The sequence below is a fragment of the Musca autumnalis genome, unplaced genomic scaffold (genome assembly GCF_047663935.1).
Source record: "Musca autumnalis isolate F117 unplaced genomic scaffold, ASM4766393v1 scaffold_1, whole genome shotgun sequence".
In the NCBI taxonomy this organism is placed as follows: domain Eukaryota; kingdom Metazoa; phylum Arthropoda; class Insecta; order Diptera; family Muscidae; genus Musca; species Musca autumnalis.
The window spans coordinates 220,129,367-220,153,081 of NW_027411644.1; the positions used below are offsets into that span (position 1 = coordinate 220,129,367).

At 37.6% G+C, this 23,715-nt stretch overlaps 1 protein-coding gene across 3 annotated transcripts in view; it reads right to left on the minus strand.

The window, feature by feature from the left end:
• sim (bHLH transcription factor single-minded) overlaps nucleotides 1–23,715 on the minus strand; it is a 114,949-nt gene that overhangs the window by 53,258 nt on the left and 37,976 nt on the right. Inside the window, exon 1 of one of the 3 annotated variants that reach the window (XM_073964011.1) lies at nucleotides 21,116–21,331. The exons of 1 other annotated variant lie outside the window; for it this stretch is intronic. In XM_073964011.1, the coding sequence (XP_073820112.1) occupies nucleotides 21,116–21,134 (19 nt within the window). In that variant the 5' untranslated portion in view covers nucleotides 21,135–21,331. Of the gene's footprint in view, nucleotides 1–21,115; nucleotides 21,332–23,715 lie in introns of those variants that run through there. One more of the 3 variants, XM_073964010.1, reaches the window with a different exon arrangement.

Below are 23,715 nucleotides of genomic sequence, written 5' to 3' on the forward strand. Positions count from 1 at the left end.
CCGACCTATCGCGTTATACGTGGCCAACAAGGTTTCTTTATCTGCACCCCAAGTGCTGCCGGCCAGGGACTTGAGTACCGTGTTCCTACTTTTCAACTTGTCGCAGATAGCTGTGGCGTGTGTGCACGACGTGAATGTAGTGTCGAATGTGACCCCTAAAATTTTAGGACAGTTTGTGGTCGGAATTCTGCTACCGTCGACCACGACATTCAACTCACGTCCAAACTGCGCTGTCCATGTGGTGAACAGAGTGGCTGTAGATTTTGTGGGGGAAATCTGCATATTCCTCGAATGGAAAAAGGTGGTAAGATCGGTTAAATAGTTGTTCAGTCTCGCACAGATGTCATCAGGATAGGTACTCGACGCCAGGATCGTGCAATCATCCGCATACGTCACGATCTCAATGCCGTCTGGAGGGGGTGGAATACAGGAGAGGTAGAGGTTAAACAGTTCCGGAGATATCACCCCTTCTTGGGGAACTCCCTGTTTCACTCTACGGGGTTTGGACTTCTTATTCCTGAATTCCACGTACGACTGGCGTCCACACATATAGTTGACTATCCAACGTTTCAAGCTTGGCCGGAGGGTTGTCTGCTCAATGTCCTCAAACAGCGTGGATTGCCTGACTGTATCAAAGGCTTTTGATAAGTCAAGCGCCACCATCACTGTTCTATCGCACGGCCGTCTCTGGTTGAGTCCTTTACAAATATATGTGGTAATGGCGTGCAGCGCTGTTGTCGTGCTGTGCTGCTTACGGAATCCATGTTGATGATCGGCAACTTGATAGCTATTTCTGATACTGGGGAGGAGCAAGGCCTCAAGTGTCTTTGCCACGGGCGACAAAAGCGAAATCGGTCTGTACGATTCACTTTTGCTGGCATCCTTCCCTGGCTTCCGTAGTGGGACCACCCTGCCCATTTTCCAGACTTCGGGAACAACGAGGGTGGCTAGCGACAAGTTGAAGACTTTGGTGAGATACTCGACTCCCGGCTCATCCAGCTGCTTCAACATTACCATGGAGATTCCATCAGGGCCCAACGCTTTGGATGATTTAGCGTTCCTGATGGCATTGGCAACATCATCCATTGTAAATTGTGGTGGTTCATCCTCGGCAGAAAGAGATCTGATGCGACGTAATACTCTTCTCTTCGCCCTGTCACTCTCGGGATGCTCGACAAACTGTCGATTGAAATTACTTGCGCACTTCTTCGGGTCAGTCAACGTAACGTCGCCAAACGTGACTGAGGTCCTATCTTCCCTTCTTCCAGGGTTCGAGAGTGACTTAACCGTTGCCCACAATTCACCTATACCGGCTCCAATGTTGCAGCTCTTCAGATGATTTAACCATTTGTTCCGCTTATGCTCGCCGACCAGCCTGTTAACTTCCAGTGTCAGCTCCCTGACTCTGGGGTCATTGGGGTTGATACGACGAAGCTCATCACGCTCATTTGCTAATTCCGTCGCCTCTGCTGGGAAATTTGGTCTTACTTCGGGTATTCGACCAGCAGGGATATGGCGAGCAGCTGCAGCAGTGATGATATCCCGGAACGTCCTTTCCGCTACCCGAACATCAGAAGGATTGGGCAATTCTCTGAAGCGGTGATTGGTGAACTCTCTGAAACTCGGCCAATCAGCTTTTTTATGATTGACGAACGTGCGGCGTTCAGAGGTGATGAAGTCGGGTGGTCTGCTAATGGAGACAATTACGGGGAGATGGTGTGATCCAAGGGAAATGACGGGTTGCCAGGTAACGTCATTTGTCAGACCAGGTGACACGATGGTTAGGTCAGGCGAACTGTGACACTCTCCTCTAATTCTGGTAGGGGCGTCCTCATTGACCGTGCAAAACGTAGAGCTATCAATCTGCTCAGCCAGTGCTGTACCTCTCTGGTCGTTTCCGAGGGCCGAATGCCACATCTCATGATGTGCATTAAAATCCCCCAGGACCAGACGGTTATGACCTTGCAAGAGCGGGCTAATGTCAGGCATATAATCAGGGATACAGCTATTTCTCGGCGGGATGTATACATTCAGCAACTCTATCTCGGCAGCTCCACACCTGACTGCTACCCCCATACATTCCATGTACGGGTCATTAGAGACAGGCTCAAGCGAGATAGGTCTGTATTGGACAGACTGGTGCAATAGGAAAGCCAATCCCCCACCTCCACTTCTGGTGCGATCTTTCCTCAGAACATTGTAACCATCACAATGCTCTAAGCTGTGGTTGTTGTTCAACGTGGTTTCCTGCACCGCCGCGACCTTAATGTTCTTCCGACTCATAAAATCTACTATCTCCTCGATCTTACCTCGGAGTCCATTGCAATTCAATTGCAAAAAGGCTGCATTTCCGGGGATTGGGACAACAACGGCTGGTGTTAAAGGCTGCGTGTGCGGTTGTTGTCGAGGGGACTGCGGGGGAGTTTCGTAATCAGACGACGAGGGAGTCTCGTAATCCGACGACGACTCACTGGGGACTGTGTTCACACAGCATGCAGCAACATAGTCCCTGTCGTAGTCCCTCACGTGGAGTCCAGAGCAACCCCTTAGATGCACCCACTCCTGACATCTATTGCATCTCACCGAAGGTTGGATGTGGGTGAAGATGCGGATGTGACAAACTGAGCACAGATATATTGGTCCTGGGTTTTCCTCCGTCCCGGCTCGGACCAATAGAATTCGGAGCAGGCATTCCAGGATATGCTGCTCCCAATACAGAAAAACGAAACAAATACGAACATGTACACACTGAGGTGGCAGCCGCTGGCCGGAACATTGGTTTTGTGTTGTTCCGGGTCAATCCGGTACGAAAGAACCCGCTGCCGTGGAATTGTTATCGTGCGCACCACTTAAGTGAAAACTTTTGAACTTTTATAGGGTAGATACGGGAAGGAGTAGATCTATATGACCGATCTTCTAACTTAAACTAGGTTTTGAGAAAATAATACGATACCCTAAATTTGAACAATTTTTTGGCCCATTCGAGACTTATCGTGCGCAGCAGCCAGACAGAGAGGGTTTAAGGGTTTACGGCCGCTTATAGACCACTAAAAATTAAATTTTTAATTTATTTTTTTACAAACAATCTACCAATTTTTTTAAAAGATTTTGTTTTCATCTGATAGATCCCACATTGAGCTACTTTCGTTTTTTTTTTTTTTTTTTTGAAAATATTGCACAGTGTTCTGACAAATGGCCTCCTACGAAACACTGTTTTTACTAAAGCAGTGTGTGGGGCCCACTATAGCTCGAAAACGAAAATCCGATCAGCATATGTTTTTGTTGGATCATTAAGAGCCTTATAATATTGGAATTAAAAACATAAATTTAAAAAAAAATTGAGAACTTTCAATGTCAGAATTTCGATTATAACTTAAAGGAAAATATGAAAAAAAACCAAAAAGTTGAAACACAAAAAATGCCATAACGCATTCATTTTTCAACGGATTTTCTTGGTTTTTCTCATTTTGGAAAGCCAACCAAATTTCCTACTTGCTAATTGTAAATAATTGTACTGTAAGGTGTCATTTACGCAGCCTAGAGCACAAGGAAAAACATTTTACTGTTTTTTAATGCGTTTTTGTCACACTTAAACCACTATTACTTAGCCATTTGTTAACCGATTTTAAAAATCTATGGCTTATTCGAAAGGCATTACACTCCCCTTTATAACGTGTGCAAATCGGTTGTGGAAAAAAGAAGTAATGTCCGTTTAAAGTTGAAAATCCAAGAAAGCCCATTTTTCACTACATTTACCGTTATAAAATGAAAAACCGAAGTGACCCAAAGAAACCAAAGGTATTTTCGTCTTCTGTGGACTCCCACAATACCGAATTTATGCATTAGAACCCCTGCAAATTTTAAGAAAATTTAAGTGTAATTGTTCAACAAACATCCCAGAAAGGACAAGGGAGACTTCTCTCATATCAATGAGTGCACCCCGATTCATATTAGCTCAATGATATGGGACCTACTATTTATCGCCAAGTCCGAAAGGCGTGTCTAAGACACCACTTTCAGAGAAGTTTTACATGGCTGAAATACTCAGGAAATGTCGCCAACATTAATGAGGGGTATTTTCCCACTGTTGAAAAGTGTTTGATGTTTCCTGGCCGGGTAATCGAACCCACGACCTTCATCGTGCAAGACGGGTGTGCATACCATTGCACCACGGTGGCACCCACTGTGGGAACCGCATTCAAAAATGTCATTTCGTGAAAACCGCGTTTAAAACTTCAATGTTACATACAAATAACAATGAATTTTATCTTTCTAACCCTCATATCTCAGCTAATTTTTGTCCGATCGACGAAATTTTTTACAACATATTCTATTCCATCTGTACTTTAAAATGAGTTAATAAAAACATTTTCGATTTTTGTAAAATTTATAAGTGTCCATAAGCCCTTAATCAACTCCAAATTGTCTGAAATTGATTTTGTCCAAACATACCCGGGGTCTAAAACCATTATTTCGATGAGTCACAATTTTGGTCGTATATATACCATATTTGTCATAAAGGCTGAGGGTACAAACGAAATTTGACCTGGTTAATTGTGACCAAGAGGTACAACTTAGCCTCCGATTTTTTTAACGGTATGGAGTTTCAAAAAATTATCCTTTTTGATATTAAGGCCTCAAACCTAAATATGTAGCCATATAAGAGCGTAAGTGCAAATGATGGGAAAAAGGTCGGGACATACATACTTATTTTTATTTTTGGTTTTCTGTCACGCTGCGGTGTCAGAATATGCTTAATTTTCCATGATTCAAAAATTACACCAGCAATTGCTTGAGTGTAGTTTCTTGAAAATACCTCAAAGATGACTTTCATTAAATAAATGTTATTTAATGATTCTGATTAAATTTGTTTATAAATATGTATGTATGTATATACGCACTGTACATACATACATATACATATATATATATATATATATATATATATATATATATATATATGTAGGTATGTCCATATTTTATTACCATAAAACAATGCCTTTCAAAACGATGATTTGTTCATTGCTAATTCCTTGAACAGTTTGTATATAAATTTCTATTTTATTATATGTTTTTTATTCTCAATAATTTGTCTAGTCATATTATCCACACTCTCTACTCTCTCTACTCTTCACTTCTTCGCATCTTCTTCATCTGTCTTTCTATTACTACTATTGTTATATACATACATACCCACAAAGTAAATTATTTTGTTCGAGTAACGAAAGAATCGAATGAAAAATACCAGCCATGGAAAAATATTCTTACGTACAAAATAAAAATCAATAAAAAGTCACGTTTTTCGAAATATCACGTTCCAGTACGAAGATGTTTGTAACAATGTGTTTCACATTTTCCATATATAAAATATGTGTATATGTATTTCAGAGTATATAGTATATAAAATACTAAGAATATATAGAACAATTTATTGTTGATGACAATTTTTTTAGCTCGAAATAAAATAGCATTAGTCATTAGAATGAATATTTCTATTCTAGAGAAGTTATTCGAATTAAAACATATTCCCTTTCTTTCCTGTAAGTGTAAATAAATGTAAAGATCATTTAATGCTATACTAGAATTATTTAAAATATCATTATTTCAAAACTTCTCTATCGAAGAAAAATGGATATAATTAAGAATTAGAAAGTTTTCAAATCTATAATCCCATAAAATTACTGTTTTGCATACGTTGTAATGTAATAAGACTGCCTTTTTCATATTCAACACTTTAGTTTTCAATATTTAAGTTAACTTATAGGTAAAATTTCAAAAACATAGTTATAGCCTCCTTTTTTAACTTTCACTCATATAGTAAATTATTTTTAAAATGTTACCACAAAGCACCGTTGGCTATTTTTCATCATTTGTTTTTTTTTTTTCTTCTTTCTAAGGAGCAAAAGTAAAAACACAAAAACTCAAACACAAATGAGGTACTTCTTATGTAAGGCACGTTATGTAGTATGTTTGTTGGACAAAATTTGAACATTTCAAGTTCAAGGTCATTTTGAAAAAAGCACGTTCTTACTATGATGCAGTTGAATATGTCGTGCAGCTGTGAAAATCCTACAAAATTATGGAGAAATGGTACTATTTGACATTAAACTAGGTTACATGTATATGTAAGGGTGCTACCGTGGTGCAATGGTATGTACATCCGCCTTGCACGCTGAAGGTCGTGAGTTCGATTTCCCGGCCGGGCAACATCAAATTTTCAACGGTGACAAAATAAATCTCAGTAATGTAGGCGAACTTTCCTGAGTATTTCAGCCATGTAAAACTTCCCTACAAGTGGTGTTTTAAGACACGCCGTTCGGACTCGGTGATAAAGAACACTATGTATAGAATAGCTTTAGGTCTTCTATCCATAGAAGAGCTCTAGGTCTTCTATCCATAGAAGAGCTCTAGGTATTGTATCTATAGAAGAGCTTTATGTCTTCTATCTATAGAAGAGCTTTGGGACTTCTGTCCATAGAAGAGCTTTAGGTCTTCTATCTATAGAAGAGCTTTAGGTCTTCTATCTATAGAAGAGTTTTAGGTCTTCTATCTATAGAAGAGCTTTAGGTCTTCTATCTATAGAAGAGCTTTAGGTCTCCATATATAGAAGAGCTTTAGGTCTTCTATCTATAGAAGAGCTTTAGGTCTTCTATCTATAGAAGAGCTTTAGGTCTTCTATCTATAGAAGAGCTTTAGGTCTTCTATCTATAGAAGAGCTTTAGGTCTTCTATCTATAGAAGAGCTTTAGGTCTTCTATCTATAGAAGAGTTTTAGGTCTTCTATCTATAGAAGAGTTTTAGGTCTTCTATCTATAGACGAGTTTTAGGTCTTCTATCTATAGAAGAGCTTTAGGTCTTCTATCTATAGAAGAGCTTTAGGTCTTCTATCTATAGAAGAGCTTTAGGTCTTCTATCTATAGAAGAGCTTTAGGTCTTCTATCTATAGAAGAGCTTTAGGTCTTCTATCTATAGAAGAGCTTTAGGTCTTCTATCTATAGAAGAGCTTTAGGTCTTCTATCTATAGAAGAGCTTTAGGTCTTCTATCTATAGAAGAGCTTTAGGTCTTCTATCTATAGAAGAGCTTTAGGTCTTCTATCTATAGAAGAGCTTTAGGTCTTCTATCTATAGAAGAGCTTTAGGTCTTCTATGTATAGAAGAGCTTTAGGTCTTCTATCTATAGAAGAGCTTTAGGTCTTCTATCTATAGAAGAGCTTTAGGTCTTCTATGTATAGAAGAGCTTTAGGTCTTCTATGTATAGAAGAGCTTTAGGTCTTCTATCTATAGAAGAGCTTTGGGACTTCTGTCCATAGAAGAGCTTTAGGTCTTCTATCTATAGAAGAGCTTTAGGTCTTCTATCTATAGAAGAGCTTTAGGTCTTCTGTCTATAGAAGAGCTTTAGGTCTTCTATCTATAGAAGAGCTTTAGGTCTTCTATCTATAGAAGAGCTTTAGGTCTTCTATCTATAGAAGAGCTTTAGGTCTTCTATGTATAGAAGAGCTTTAGGTCTTCTATCTATAGAAGAGCTTTAGGTCTTCTATCTATAGAAGAGCTTTAGGTCTTCTATCTATAGAAGAGCTTTAGGTCTTCTATGTATAGAAGAGCTTTAGGTCTTCTATGTATAGAAGAGCTTTAGGTCTTCTATCTATAGAAGAGCTTTGGGACTTCTGTCCATAGAAGAGCTTTAGGTCTTCTATCTATAGAAGAGCTTTAGGTCTTCTATCTATAGAAGAGCTTTAGGTCTTCTGTCTATAGAAGAGCTTTAGGTCTTCTATCTATAGAAGAGCTTTAGGTCTTCTATCTATAGAAGAGCTTTAGGTCTTCTATCTATAGAAGAGCTTTAGGTCTTCTATCTATAGAAGAGCTTTAGGTCTTTTATCTATAGAAGAGCTTTAGGTCTTCTATCTATAGAAGAGCTTTAGGTCTTTTATCCATAGAAGAGCTTTAGGTCTTCTATCTATAGAAGAGCTTTAGGTCTTCTATCTATAGAAGAGCTTTAGGTCTTCTATCTATAGAAGAGCTTTAGGTCTTCTATCTATAGAAGAGCTTTAGGTCTTCTATCTATAGACGAGCTTTAGGTCTTCTATCTCTAGAAGAGCTTTAGGTCTTCTATCTCTAGAAGAGATTTAGGTCTTCTATCTCTAGAAGAGCTTTAGGTCTTCTATCTCTAGAAGAGCTTTAGGTCTTCTATCTCTAGAAGAGCTTTAGGTCTTCTATCTTAGGTCTTCTATCTATAGAAGAGCTTTAGGTCTTCTATCTCTAGAAGAGCTTTAGGTCTTCTATCTATAGAAGAGCTTTGGGTTTTCTATCTTTAGAAGAGCTTTAGGTCTTCTATCTATAGAAGAGCTTTAGGTCTTCTATCTATAGAAGAGCTTTAGGTCTTCTATCTATAGAAGAGCTTTAGGTCTTCTATCTATAGAAGTGCTTTAGGTCTTCTATCTATAGAAGAGCTTTAGGTCTCCTATCTATAGAAGAGCTTTAGGTCTTCTATCTATAGAAGAGCTTTGGGTCTTCTAACTATAGAAGATCTTAAGGTATTTTCCGCAGGAAAAAAAGAGAAATGGAAAAACGGGAGTGTGAAAAAATGGAGATGTAGAGAAGCCAGAGTAAAGTCCGAAAATTCTAACAAAGAGTGCAACATTAAACTGATAGCTTTCGTTCGATCCAATATAGTGTGCTCAGGATATTGAAAGGTCAGATCCCAGCTGGCCTATTCTGTAACTTTTATCGATTGAAAAGTTGTTAAAATTTCTTTTTCTTTTGTAACAACTACAAAACAAACTAATGAAAACGGACCAACCAGGGGCATATTCTGTATCTTTTTAACAACTTTACTCATTGTTTATTTTGCAACAATTTCATTTGTTTGTTTTGTAGTTGTTACAAAAACAAAAGAAATGTTAAGAACTTTTTAATCGATAAAAGTTACAGAATAGGCCTACAGGATGAGGTAATAAATAAACCGCCTGAAGAATAATAAGGCGGGGAGCTGATGATTTACCAGCCGAGTTGTTGCAGACTGGATGCCACCCGCAGATAAGGTGAATGCATCATCTGACACAAAGAACGCGTAACCGATTATTGCAACGTGAGCATCCTATGTCCCGTCCACAAGGGGCATAACTCGAATTATAGGGGCATAACTCTGCTCCCTAATGGATATAATATTGTGTCTGCGACATTGTGTGAACAACTAAAGCATATAGCGAAAGATATATTTAGACCATATCATTGCGGCTTAGACCTGGCATATTCTCGACTGACCAGATACTTAGCTTATGTAGATCGACACTTCCCATATTTTTGCCGATTATAAAGCAGCCTTCGACAGCCCCATAAGATTTTCATAAAACTCTAATAACACATATAAAAACTCATATAGTTAAAAATTTAAATTTTTGTAAAGAAAACTTTAATTAATATTGGAAACGGTATGGAAAAAACACATTTGTATACCCTCCACCATAATAGGGAGGGTATAATTAAATTTGTCATTCCGTTTGTAACACATCGAAATATTCGTCGGAGACCCCATAAAGTATATATATTATTGATCAGCATAAAATTCTATGTCGATTTGACAATGTCCGTCTGTCCGTCCGTCCGTCTGTCCGTCCGTCCGTCTGTCCGTCCGTCTGTCTGTTGAAATCAAGATACAGCTCGCAATTTAAAAGATAGAGAGTCAAAATTTGGTACAGTAGTTTTTATTACTTGCAGGATGGTTGGTATTGAAAATGGGATATATCGGTCCACGTTTTGATATAGCCCCCATAGAACGGTACCTCCCGATTTTCGGTATTTTTAAGTTTTTAGCTTCATTACCCTACCAAAATGGCTGAAATTTGGTACGTAGTCTTCTTTGGGGGTATAAAACTTTCCCCCAGAATTTTGTCGGTGTCGGTCCACACCTTCATATAGCCCCCATAGAACGGTTCCTCCCGATTTTCGGTATTTTTAAGGTTTTGGCTTCATTATCCTACCAAAATGGCTGAAATTTGGTACGTAGTCTTCTTTAGGGGTATAAAACTTTCCCCCAGAATTTTGTCGGTATCGGTCCACACCTTCATATAGCCCCCATAGAACGGTACCTCCCGATTTTCGGTATTTTGAAGGTTTTAGCTTCATTATCACACCGAAATGGCTGAAATTTGGTACTTAGTCTACGTTGGTGGTATAAAACTTTCCCACAGAACTTTGTCGGTATCGGTCCATACCTTCATATAGCCCCCATAGAACGGCACCTCCCGATTTTCGGTATTTTGAACGTTGTGGCCTCAATATTCCACCGAAATAGCTGAAATTTGGTATTTAGACTTCGCTGGGGGTACTCAAACTTCCCCTTTAAATTTGTCGGTATAGGTCCACGCCTTCATATAGCCCCCATGGAAAGGTACCTCCCGATTTTTCGTATTTTGAAGGTTGTGTCTTCAATATTCTACCAAAATGGCTGAAATTTGGTAGTTAGTCTTCAATGTGATATAAAACTATTCGCCAGAAATATGTCTGTACAGGTCCACGCTTTCATATTGCCCCATTTCTGACTAAAATTCGTCCATTAGGTCCACGTTTTGATATAGCCCCCATAGAACGGTATCACCCGATTTTCGTAATACTGAAGATTGTGACGTCAATATCCAACCGAAATGGCTGAAATTCGTTATTTCGTCTTCCCAGAGTTATAAAATATTCCAGAAGAGTATTATCAGTATAGGTCCACGTCTTCCTATATCCCCATAGAAGCGTACTTCTTGATTTTCGGTATTTTTTAAGTTTTAGCCATATTTTCTTACCGAAATATAGGAAATTTAGTCTTCTTTGAGCCTAAAAACTTTCCGTCAGACATTTGTCGGTATAGATCGACGTTTTAAAAAAGCCTCCATAGAATGGTGCCTCACATTGTTTTACCGAAATTGCTGAAATTTAGTATTAAGTCTTCTTCATACACGAAAGGGAACTAATTATTCCATTTTACTTCAATACAACTTGTTGTGGAGGGTATAACAAGTTCGGCCCGGCCGAACTTAACGCCGTTCTTACTTGTTTTTCATTTCACATTTTAATAGAACAAGAATCCAGTCCCTGGTTCGAATATGGACTATACGTATTTTTGCACTTCTTGGGGTACCACCCACACAAAATTTCGGATAAGTTCACTTTAAGACCTGCTCTCGAATCACTTTGATTTTTGTTAGAGCAACTTGCATTCGCTGCTTCAATGACGACGGTAAAAGTTTTTTCAGTGGCAAGTCCATAAGTCCTATGACACCGTGTGTAGTGGTTGGAGCGCAAGATAAATCTCGAACGGATCAACCGATTTGGTCCAAAATTTGGTCTTCGTCATATTTTGTCCAAACTTAGTTTCAGTTTGAAGATGGGTAATACGTTCCACAACTTCCGGTACTTCCCCCCAATATTTAACAAAATGTCACTAAAATGGTATGCAATATATCTTTTGAACGGGGCAACCAATTTGGTCCAAACCTTGGATCTCATTTGTGGACGCAATATATGTATGTATATCTAAAAGATATGACTACCAAATTAAGATCCACTTCCATAATGGGCTATGTGGGTTCATTCCTTCAAGTACCTCCTCAGCAACACTTTGGAACTTTAATCCTACTCCACATTTTTGCCGGAAAGTTCAAATGTCCAAAAAGGGTCAAAAAGTCTGAAAATAAAATAAATACATTCGATCTGTCCGTAGATAGAAGTTTCAATTCACATAGGTTGAGGGTATACGTATGTATCTCTGTCGGCAAAGCAGACTGATACTTTTTTACTTGTTTTTTAGTTAAAATTTTGTCTGCTGAAATTCCTACAAATACCTAAAACATGGTTCAAAAAAAAAACACTCACTGACCTATTTAAGGAAATTTAACTCTAGGGTATGTCTGTTAGGTATATTCAATATGTTAACAATTAGAAATTGCAACCAAACCATATCATTCGTCGTTTTAACATGTCTTTCCATAACATATGGCAACAAAAAGGTGGAAAATTCATAAACACATAAAGACAGTTTTCCAGGTTGAGGAAAAAAATTCCAATTTTCACCTAACTCACGTATGGGAATTCTCAATAAACACAGACATTGTGTGCACTATGTAAGACGAACTGCACTATTGGTTGCATGTATGTATTATTTACACACCTTAGTGTAGTATGTGTGTTGTTATTGTATGTGCATTAACGTGGTATGAAAAATAAGAATGCAAAAATCCACATTTACATGTATGGGGTGAAACGTGTTTACAAAGTATCCGGTGAAATTAGTGAAAGGGATTTTCCTTCATCTTTAAAGGCGATGTAAATCATTCATCATTATAATCAGCGTTAACAATAAGACAGAGTGTATATGTATACCTCTCTCTGTAGATATAAGGTAAGGAAAGGTGAAAGCATGGTGGTCGGTTTTGTTGTTTAGAGGTTAAATGGTTAAAGCTGCATTCGTGTGCATTTCTAATAGACGCTCAAAGCGGTTCATTTTCAAATAAAAAATACAATTTATTTTTTTTAATTTTATTTTAAAAAATAAATATTTTAAAAAATAAAATGTTTTGATACCTTTCTCCCGACCAAAAAAAAATAATTTCTCTATGTAAACAAAATCAATGAATTTCTTGTTTTTATGGTTCATTCACCGCTTTTTGACAGTTCATTGTTTGTGTAGTCGTGGTCATCATCATAATTTGCTGCCCATTGATGTTGAGACAACAATAACAAAAATACTGGGTTAGCCACACTGATGGGCAGAAATGCTCTGCCTCACACACAAAAGTGTAAAAAATACATGAGTCTCGCGGAATTTGCCCATCGGTGGTTAGCCACCACTGTCGTCATAGTCAAATTCTGTCACAATACAAGTCACATAAATGTACGCACGCAAACATACACAAACACTATAACGGTTTCATTCAAAGTCTCCATTTTAAACATGTTTGAGTCTTAAAATGATAATAACAACAGAGCAAATAATTTCATTGGTTGGGAATTGTGAGCATAACAACCACCCCACTCAGAGAACAACCGTTTATTTTCTCTCACTCTTTGTATAAAAATACTCAAACACAACGTTGAAAACACTTTGGAATTGAAACATTTGTGTTGCAATTATTGCCTTAATACGGGTTGCATTGTCAACGCCTGTTTCATTTGGTCTCTCACACTCTCTCTTTTTTTGAGCGATGAGTGCATGAGTTATTTCTTCATTTTGTATTTGAGTAAAGTTGCTTGTCTGGTAACGCCTTTTATGGTTGTTTGTATTTTTGTTGTTGTTTTCTGCTACAAGTAAACACTTATTTTCTTGTTGTTATTCTTTTCACTTATTCAAATGTCATCCCTGTGAAAGGTATGATGAAAGTGTATGTTGTTGTTGTTGCTGTCTACATGGCATAAATGCCATCTCATAAGTAGGAGTATGTTTAAAAATGCCTTGTCATATGTCTATGTTTGTATATTCTTCTACAGTTCTCCCTCCATTAGTGTTGTTGTTTTTTTTTTGTTCTCATTGTTGTTGTTATTTTCAACCCCACATATAGTCTGTCGTCGTTTTTGTTGTTACTTCTTTGCTATCTAATTGCTGCTTCTTGCCACATTGTATTGTTGTTGCGTTGTTGTTTCTTTGTTGCTATTGTCAATTATTTAACGGATATGCTTCTTGCTTTTGAACTTTCCTTTTGTTCTTGTATTTTTTGCTATTTTCAGCTTGAGTATATCCAAGCAAGCTATTGCTGTTACTCATTATTTTATGCTTTTCAAGTCATTTATGGCTTAAGGCAACTTAGTATTGTTACTTGCTCTGTTATTATTGTTGTTGTTGCTGTAGCTGCTGCCGCCGCCATTCATTGCCACCATTTCATAAAACGTAATGGATGGGAAATGTTTGTTAGTGAAGTTTGTTTTTTTATATTTCTTGTCACACCTCATCATTTGTGCTATTGTTGTTGTTACTTTTTTTAAGTGAAACTTGTCACAAAGCGTATGTATATTCAATGTCATTTTAATGTTGGCTTTAATTTGAATTATAGAATACAGAATTTTAGTTAAATAATAATTTATAACTGAATACCTATTATTATGGAGGTAGGGTAAATGCTCTTATTACCGGCTAGGGCCAATAGTCGGCCACTTTTATATTCAAAACAAGTCAAGTGTATCAGTCAGTTGTGCCGTCAGAGATATACCGTCAGCCTGGAGCCTAAAGAAAAGAAGTAAAAACAATACTGGCGTCAAAAGGGATTTTTTGAGTTTTTGGGTCAATTTCTCAGGAAGCATGGACAAAATTTTTGCAGGATATACAGCAGCTTTGTTTCTTTACGTTAAAGTTTCTTAAAGTTTAAACATTTTTTAACTCGGAAAGTGCTCCCCAAATAGTAGTAAAACTTGAAGCAAAATTTAAGAGAGAGCTCGCCAAAATGGCTTTCTCTTTTACTATTTTCTGCTCGACAAATTCCGTGGGGTAAAAAGTGGAAAATCTGTCAAACTGTTGATTTAACATGTATTTGACAATTAAGGCAAAAGAAAAAATAAAACAACGCGCAATGTCAAAGCAAAATAAAAAGAAATAAATATAAAAAATAAAAAATGTAAACCAGGGAAATAAAAAACAGCGAAATTTATTTTTTTTTTTTTGACATTGCTGTCAGATCTACTATTTTACTTTAGTGCAAAACTTGTTACGTGAGAGCAATTTTGACAGTTCTCTCTTTTGCTACTTTTACTATTAAAAAAGTAAAGGAACCAAGCTAATATGTTGCCAAAAAAAAATGATCCCCAACTAATCTCTAAACTGCACTTTTTCCAAACTTTGTTTGGGAGGTGAATGGTGGTCCGATGTAGTCAATGTATGTATGTATATAATAATAAAATAATAATTGTTCCTCAAAAACCCCGAAGGGACAAGGGAGACTTCTCCCATGTCAATGAGTACACCCAGATTCATATTAGCTCAATGATATGGAACCTACATACATTTTATCGCCGAGTCCGAACGGCGTGTCCTAAGACACCACTTGTAGAGAAGTTTTACATGGCTGAAATACTCAGGAAATGTCGCCAACATTACTGAGGGGTATTTTGCCACCATTGAAAATTTGATGTTTTCTGGCCCGGGAATCAAACCCACGACCTTCAACGTGCAAGGCGGGTGTGCATACCGTTGTACCACGGTGGCACCCGATGAGTCAATATTCGGACATAATTCGAGGCTGTAAGAAAGGGATTATGAGTCATTATCTCAGGAAGTATGGACTTGCGTCCGTAAATAAGACTGTGAACACAAATTTTGGGGAAGAGATAATTCCTCTTGGAGATGAAAGCACTTAGTGAGTATATTAAGAACCCCGAAAGACATATCCGCCGTGAGTCGAAGTTTTTGCTAGAGACCCTGTAAGCCATCAGGAATTAGAGTTATATCTTTGCTCACTGTTGCTTTAGCTTATTTTTGAGATGACATGTCTGCAGTCAAATCGAATGAGGGTTATTTTCGCAGAGCACTTCGACCATCTAACTCGCTTCCTTCAATGTCCTTTTCGTCCTTTATTTTAAGAGCCGCTATAAAAGTACCACTGGATGACGTTTTTCAGCTTCGAAATGTTCTGCAAAAATGTCGCACAGACAATTTTAGGTACGGCTCTCACTGACAACTAATCGGTTTTGTCAGTAGACCGACCGATTTCATTTCCTCTGAATGCCGCACTTTCACCAATCCTGTGAAAGTTAATTGGCCTAGTTTCAAAGAGTTCACTAATCACCGCTTCAGAGATCTACCCAACCCTTCTAATGTTCGGATAGCAGAAAGGACGTTCCGAGACATAGTCACTGCTGCATCTGGTCGCAAAATACTTGGTGGTCGAATACCCGAAGTAAGACTAATGAGCGTGATGAGCTACGTCTTCCCAACCCCAGAGGCAGGGAGCTGACACTGGAAATTAACAGGTCGCTAGCTACCCATATATTTTCCGATGTCAGGAAAGGTGAATCGTATACGCTGTTATAGGACATTGGGCAGACTACCCTCCGGCCAAGTTTGAAACCTTAGATAGTCGATTATCTGTGTGGACGCCAGTCGTAGGTTGAATTCAGGAACAATAAGTCCAAGCCCCGTAGAGTGAAACAGGGAGTTCCCCAAGGTAGGGTGATATCTCCGGAACTGTTAACCTCTACCTCCCCTGTATTCCGCCCCACTCCAGACGACATTCAGAGCATAACGTATGCGGATAATTGAACGGTCTTGGCGTCAGGTGCCTTCCCCGATGTAATTTGTGAAAGCCGGGACACCTATTTACCTGATCTTACCACATTTTTCCAATCGAGTAATTTGCAAATATCCGTCACTAAATCTACGGCTGAACAGAGTCAGCATATGGACTGCAGAGGTGAGCACTGGTCAAGGTCGATGGTAGCAGAGTTCCAACCACCAACTACAGCAACGCAGTGGCATGCTCTCGTTGCAGTACTTGTTCGGGAGAGAGCCGTCCTAATCACTAAATGGTAAATAACACGAACATAATGATGTTTTTATTTTTAAAATCGCAACCTAAGGGATGTTCAAAGTAAAAAGTTACAGATTTGTGTGAGAAGTCAATATGGAATAAAAAAATATATAATTAGAAATTAAACATTATAATAATGTGTTTAGAAAAAAATGTTCCAGTTTATGTTTGAAGGTGGATACGTCGTTGATGCCCTGTAAATTGTGTGGAAGAGTGTTCCAAAGACGTGTAGCGCCAATAAAAAAATGCCATTTTGAGACGAAACTTTTTCTTCTTTTGGGTTTGATGTTTCTCCCTCTATTAGATCTACTGAATGAAATTCTTTGGTAAGGATAGTTAGGTGAATGTGTAGTAATAATTTTTTGCAAAAACTGCAAGGTCCTAATTTTCATTAGGGTATTAAGGCTGAATCTATAAAGAGACTTTGTAAGATGCGAGATATGTTGTGTTCTAGTTAAACCATAGACGTATCGTAGATGCTGTTAAAAGCCACATTTAATTTGTTTCGACTTAGCGAATCACAATATGCAAATAGTTCGCAACCGTACAGCAACCCAGGCACTAGGTATGTTTTGGCCAAGAGACAACGAATACTAATGGGTGTATAAGTATGAGATAGCCATAAAGCACGAAGTTTAGCAAATGTTTGGCCAACGACTACATTAACATGATTTTCCCATGAAAGAGAACTGTTGAATGTTACTCCCAATTTTTTAGCACTTGTAACGTGTTCAATCTTTTCATGATTTACAAAGATGCCTATGTCTTGGAAGGATATACGCTTATTCTTGTGTATTACTAAACATTTTGATTTTTTCGGGTTTAACAATAGTCCATTAGCATTGGCACATTCGTGAACCTGGAGTAAGTCGTCATTTATTTTTTGAATGCACTGATTCATGTTGATTATGTGGCAACTCGAAAAAAGTTGTACGTCATCTGCGTACATATGAATTCGACAGTTGGATAAATGTAGAGGAAGGTCATTAGAATACATAGAGAATAGAAGCGGGCCAATAATGGAACCCTGTGGAACTCCTTTGAGAACAGGCAGAGACTCGGATTTTTTGTTTCCTATGTATACCGATTGTGAGCGATTCATTAAGTAAGAATTTATAAGCTTTGTCGACGTCAAAGAAAAATGGAAAAGTTTGAGAAGCAGACTTTGGTGATCGACGGTATCAAAAGCCTTCGAATGGTCGAGAAGGACGAGGAAGGATACCATGTTGTCGTCAATATCACTTCTTATTGACTCCGAAACTTCTGCCAAGGCTGTCATTGCAAGTCAGTTAACAACGATTCGCGTTGAAGGTACTCCGTTATTAGTTTCACAAATATCTTAGAAGGGTAACATAAAATTGCAATGGGTCGGAATTCGTTATTGGCTTTGGGAATTGGAACCACTTTAGCATGCCTCCATATTGATGGAAAATTGCTAGTAGTTAGGATTTGATTAAAAAAATAAGTAATATAAACGATGATCCAGGGGAGAAGTATGCGTAGAAATTTGGGGTCAATACCGTCAGGTCCAACGGCGTTAGATTTTACTACAGCGCAGCAATCTAATACCTCGGCAATAGTAACACACCGAAACTCAAAAGCTCCATCACTAGAAAAGTTAACATGTGAGCCATAGTATGTGAGATCTGCCCGTGATGTCGGAATGTTAGTAAAAATTTTATTAAGTTCATCGGGATCATTGTGACAGTGACCAAAACCATTGGATTTTCCAATTCCAATATCATTTATAATCCTCCATTTACTTTTGGAATTAATGGCTATTTATTAAGATAGTATTCCGTCTTGGCAGCACTAATATTTACATTCACTCTTCTTCGTGCTATTTTAAACTCTTCATATAATTTAAAACGTTTCCACCTAAAGTAAGCGTTATCTCTTTCTTTTATACAAGACTTTATATAGGAATTAAACCAGGGCTTAGCATTGGAAATGATACGCTTTTCCTTAATTGGAACCGTTGCATTATACAGGTAAAGAAGCTTGTTTTGTAGAAACTCAAGTTGGTGATCGACGCTACTGATAGTGTACAATTCACTCCAGTTTATTTGGGAAAATTTGTTTGCTAGGTCACAGGGGTCCAAGTTTCTGTAGTCCCTAAAGTAGCAAGTTTCTTCCTGTGTGTGTATCCTTATATTGTAAGCCAGAAAAATGAGGTCATGCTTCGAAAAACAGGAAGCAGAGAGCTGATCATAGAAAAGGACGTTATTTAGATTATTAACAAAAAATATATCAAGTAGTGTGTCGACTGTTGCCGAAAAATGTGTTGGATTAGTTGTATTGGTTGGGTATAGACCCAATGATAGCATATTGCTCTTTAGAAATGGGTCAACTATAATGTTAGAATTAAAGTCGCCTGTTATAATTACTTCATTGTATCCCAACGTAAGGGTTTCCAGAATGCCTAGAAAATTACTAAACTCGATGGTATTGTTAGGACGGTATATACAACCTACTAAAATTCTCGTATTATGACATTTCAAGTCAATAAATAGATGCTCGATTTCGTCCCCTGTGTTTGATTTAAGACAAAGCTTTGCATTCAGATTGGATTTAACAAAAACAGCAACGCCTCCTCCGCGTCTTTCTCTATCCGACCTGAATACAGAGTACCCATGCATGTTTATAAAAGTATTAGAAATAGACGAATTTAACCATGTTTCCGATATGCATATTATGTCAATATTAGAATTTTGAAAGACATACCTAAATTCGTCGATTTTATTAACTTTGCTTTGAGCATTAATGTGGCATATTTTAATACCACTTTTTGTTTGGCAAGAATCCTTACTAAGTTCTGAGTAACGTTCTTGGAACATCTTTTTTGCACCTTTCAGGCTATTTTCTCAGGAAGTATGGACTTGCCCCTAATGCGATATGTACCATCGTAAGCGGGGCAGTGAATACAAGTTGCTATAACAAAAATCAATGAGATTAGAGAGCAGGCCCTAAACTGAACATTTCCGAAATTTTGTGTGGGAGGTACCCGTAGGCGTGGAGCGATTGAGTCCATATTGAGCCTCATCTAAGTTTGGTAGAAATTTCTCGATGTGCAAAGTATGAGCCTAGTCGGCTACTCCCTGCAAGAGTTATCGTGCACACAAATTTTCCAAACATTTTCGAACTTTTGTTGGGGAGGTACCGGATGGAGTGGAACTTAAACTAAGATTGGACAAAATATTACGAAAGCCAAATTTTAGACCAAATCGGTTCATCCGTTCGAGAGTTATCGTGCGCACAGCCAGCCAGACAGACGGACGGACTTGCTAAATCGACTCTAAATTGTCTGAAACGGATTTCGTCCAAACATACTTGGGTTCTAAAACCATTATTTCGACGAGGCACATTTTGCCCGTATGAAAGTGTATATACCCTCGTTAGCATAAATGCTGAGGGTATAAAAATCACCGGAGCGCTTTTTAAATAAATCGCGATTCAAGTTGACATTTTTAAGGGGTTTTTTTAGGTTTTCACGATTTTGCTTGGAAACCGCAAGTCCTATCAAAATGGGACAAGGAGGCGATACAGTCAATCCATTGTCCTAATTTGAATTTCTATATCTCAATAACGGTAAAAACTACGAAGATATCATAAAAGTCAATCTTGTAGAGAATTTTCATATAGGTATACAAAATCGTGAAAACCTAAAAAACCCTTAAAATGTCAACTTGAATCGCGATGATTTATTTTAAAAGCGCTCCGGCGATTTTTTTTCTATGAACATTGTAGTTTCACAATCCGCAAAAACTTTCCAGGTGTAAGCACCTTCCGTGTCTGTAAAAATCATGAGAAATTTCATTTTTGAGCCTTACAACTGGTAGTAACCTCCTAAGCCAATTTGTGTAAGCCCTGTAAATCCTTCATATAGGGTCCATGCTGGGCGCTGTGCAAGTTCTTCTATATGTATATATGTATATTTTTTTAATATACATACATACATACATAAAAATTGAAAAATTCATCAGCAAAGTTCTCTAAAATCACATCAGTTGTGTGCGGAGCCTTAAAAGTTCATTTGTGATGGCAGGCAAGCAGCAATAAAACATAATTGTAGTGTAAACAACGAACGACAACGGCAGTAGCATGATATTCGATAGTTTGTCAAGCAAATAAAAGGAACAGCAGCCACTTCATGATGGAGATGATGATGGTGATGACAAGAGCAACAACATCAATAAAAAACACAAATAACACCAACAAAAGAGAACAAAGAAAAAACACATGTTTTAACAGTTACAAAGAAGAAAGAAATACGATATATAGACGAGAAAAATTTAAATCTCGTAGCAAAAAAACGAAAACGAATCAACAAGGATACACCATTGTGTGGGTGACAAAGTGGTGGTTGTTTTCAATGGACAATACTTTATATTGTACTTTAAACAAAAGAGGGGTAAGGCGACAACGGAGGACCCTTGCCTTTTGTGTAAATTGAAATGAAATTGAAAACCAAAAACTGGCCAGACAAAACAGTGACTAATAAAAAATGAAACTTTACATAAAAAACAAGAACACCATTCAAACCAAGTAATGGCAATTCAAAAAAAAAAACGCAAATAAAGAAAACATAAAAATAAACAAAAAATAAAAAAATGAACAAATTACTTTTTGGATCCATTTCCATTTATGGAGACATCGGCCTCTGCGAAAAAACGACTAACATTAAAGTCGTCGTCAACTATTGTTCTCCGTGATGAAGTTTAATGTCATCCACACTCCGCCATACATTATTACCAAGGATGTTTTGTTGGCAATAAAGAAATGGTTGACCAGTAAAGTTGAAAGCAAAGAAACAGCAGCAGTAACACAAATCAAATCACAACAAAATCATAAAGTGTAATATTTATTTTTAATGATAATAAACAATTCATAAAGCTTTTTTCTTTTTTACATGCACCAATTAGTTTTAATTAAAAAAATATTTATTTTTTACGATATAAGCATTATTTTGTTTGTGATTTTAGTTTTGAGAATATTTTTATTATTAATAATGTTGTCTTAATTGATTTTAAAATTTACACTTGAGACATTTACCGTAGAATTAACTCCAGAATCTTATTTGCTTTCACTTATTGTTTGATTTTTTTTTTTTGTTAATCATATGTTTTTAATTTTTTTTCGATTTTTATGTATAGATTTCACCATTCACTTCCGTATAATGACTCTTTACTCTAAACTTTGAAAAGAGAAACATGTATCAAAATGTGTTTATTTTTTCCAAAACTTTTATTATAAACCAACTGAAAAATTCTATAAAACTGGATATGTATTTAAGACTGTTATACAAACTAGCAGCAGAGGTTAAGTCGTTTGCCTAAACATAGCTAAAAATGTGAAATCTTATCATATACCTAAACTTTGATACGACCAAAAATGTGCCTCATCGAAAAAACGGTTTTAGACCCCAAGTATGTTTGGACGAAATACATTTCAGACGATTTGGAGTCGATTTAGCCATGTCCGTCCGTCTGGACGGCTGGAGCGAACGATAACGCTCGAACGGATGAACCGATTCAAACCAAATTTTGGGTATGGTAATATTTTGTCCAAACTTAGATTAAGTTCGAAGATGGGTTATATCGGTCCACTCCTTCCGGTACCTCCCCCTCAAAAGTTCGAAAATGTACGGAAAATTTGTACGTACGATAGCTCTTGAAGGGAGTAACCGATTTGGTCCATACTTTGCAAATCGTGAAATATCTACTGGACTTACATAAATTTCCAATATGGACTCAATCGGTCCACTCCTTCGAGTACCTCCCACACAACATTTGGGATAAGTTCAGTTTAGGACCTGCTTTCGAATCACGTTGATTTTTGTTTTAGCAACTTGTATTCACTGCCCCACATACGATGGTACAAGTTTCATCAGGGGCAAGTCAACACTTCCTGAGAAAATAGCCTGAAAGTTGCAAAAACACCCTATGACACCGTGTGAGGTGGTTGAAGCGCAAGATAACTCTCGAACGGATCTGCCGATTCGGTCCAAAATTTGGCCTTAGTAATATTTTGTCCAAACTCAGTTTAAGTTCGAAGATGGGTTATATCGGTCCACTCCTTCCGGTACCTCCCCCACAAAAGTTCGAAAATGTTCGGAAAAATTGTTCGTACGGTAACTCTTGAAGGGAGTGGCCGAATTGATCCATACTTTACACATCCTAATATATCTACCAGATATAGATCAGGTTTGAATATGGACTAAATTTGTCCACTCCATCTGATACCTCCCACACAAACTTTCGGATAAGTTCACTTTAAGAAGCAACTTGCATTCGCTGCCTCACTTAGGATGGTAAAAATTTTTTCAGGGGCAAGTCCATACTTCTTGAGCAAACAGCCCGAAGAGTGTAAAAACCCCCTATGGCAGCATATGTTGTGGCTGGAGATCCACTTCCATAACGGTCAATGTCGATCCATTCCTGTTAGTCCTCCGCAAAACTTTTGATCTTTAATCCTAATCAACATAGTTTTCCTCAAGGTCTTCAAAATAGTGGTTTACAACTGTAATTGCATCTTCATTTGAGGTAAAACGCTTGCCAGCAAGGAATTTTTTTAGATTTGGGAACAAGTAAAAGTCACTGAGGAGAATAAGGTGGGTGGTCAAGCAACTCGTACTTTAATTCGTTGATTTTAGCCATTGTTAAAACACTCTTGTGCGCTGGTGCGTTGTCATGATGAAAAATTATTTTTTTGTGTTGTAAGCCAGGACGTTTTTCTCAAATTTATACACTTAATTGCTCCAAAAGGTTGCAATAGTACTCTGAATTTATTGTTTTACCCTTTTGCAGATAGTCAATCAATAAAATACCTTTGAAGTCCCAAAAAAACGTTGCCATAACCTTACCAGCCGATTGAATTGTTTTTGCCTTCTTTGGGGCACTTCCTCCAGCTTCAGTCCATTGTTTGGATTGTTCTTTTGTCTCTGGAGTATAGTGGTGGATCCATGTCTCATCAACAGTTATGAAACGACGCTTAAAATCCATTTTATTTCGCTTAAAACGATCCAAACAAGCTTGAGAAATGTTCATTCTTATGCGTTTTTGATCGACTGTTAACAAATGCGGCACCCATCTTGCAGAAAGCTTTTTCATCTGTAGTTCTTCATGCAAAATTAAATGGACCCGATCATTTGAGATGCCCATGATATTAGCAATTTCACGCACTTTTATTCGTCGATCATTTAATACCATATCATGCACTTTGGC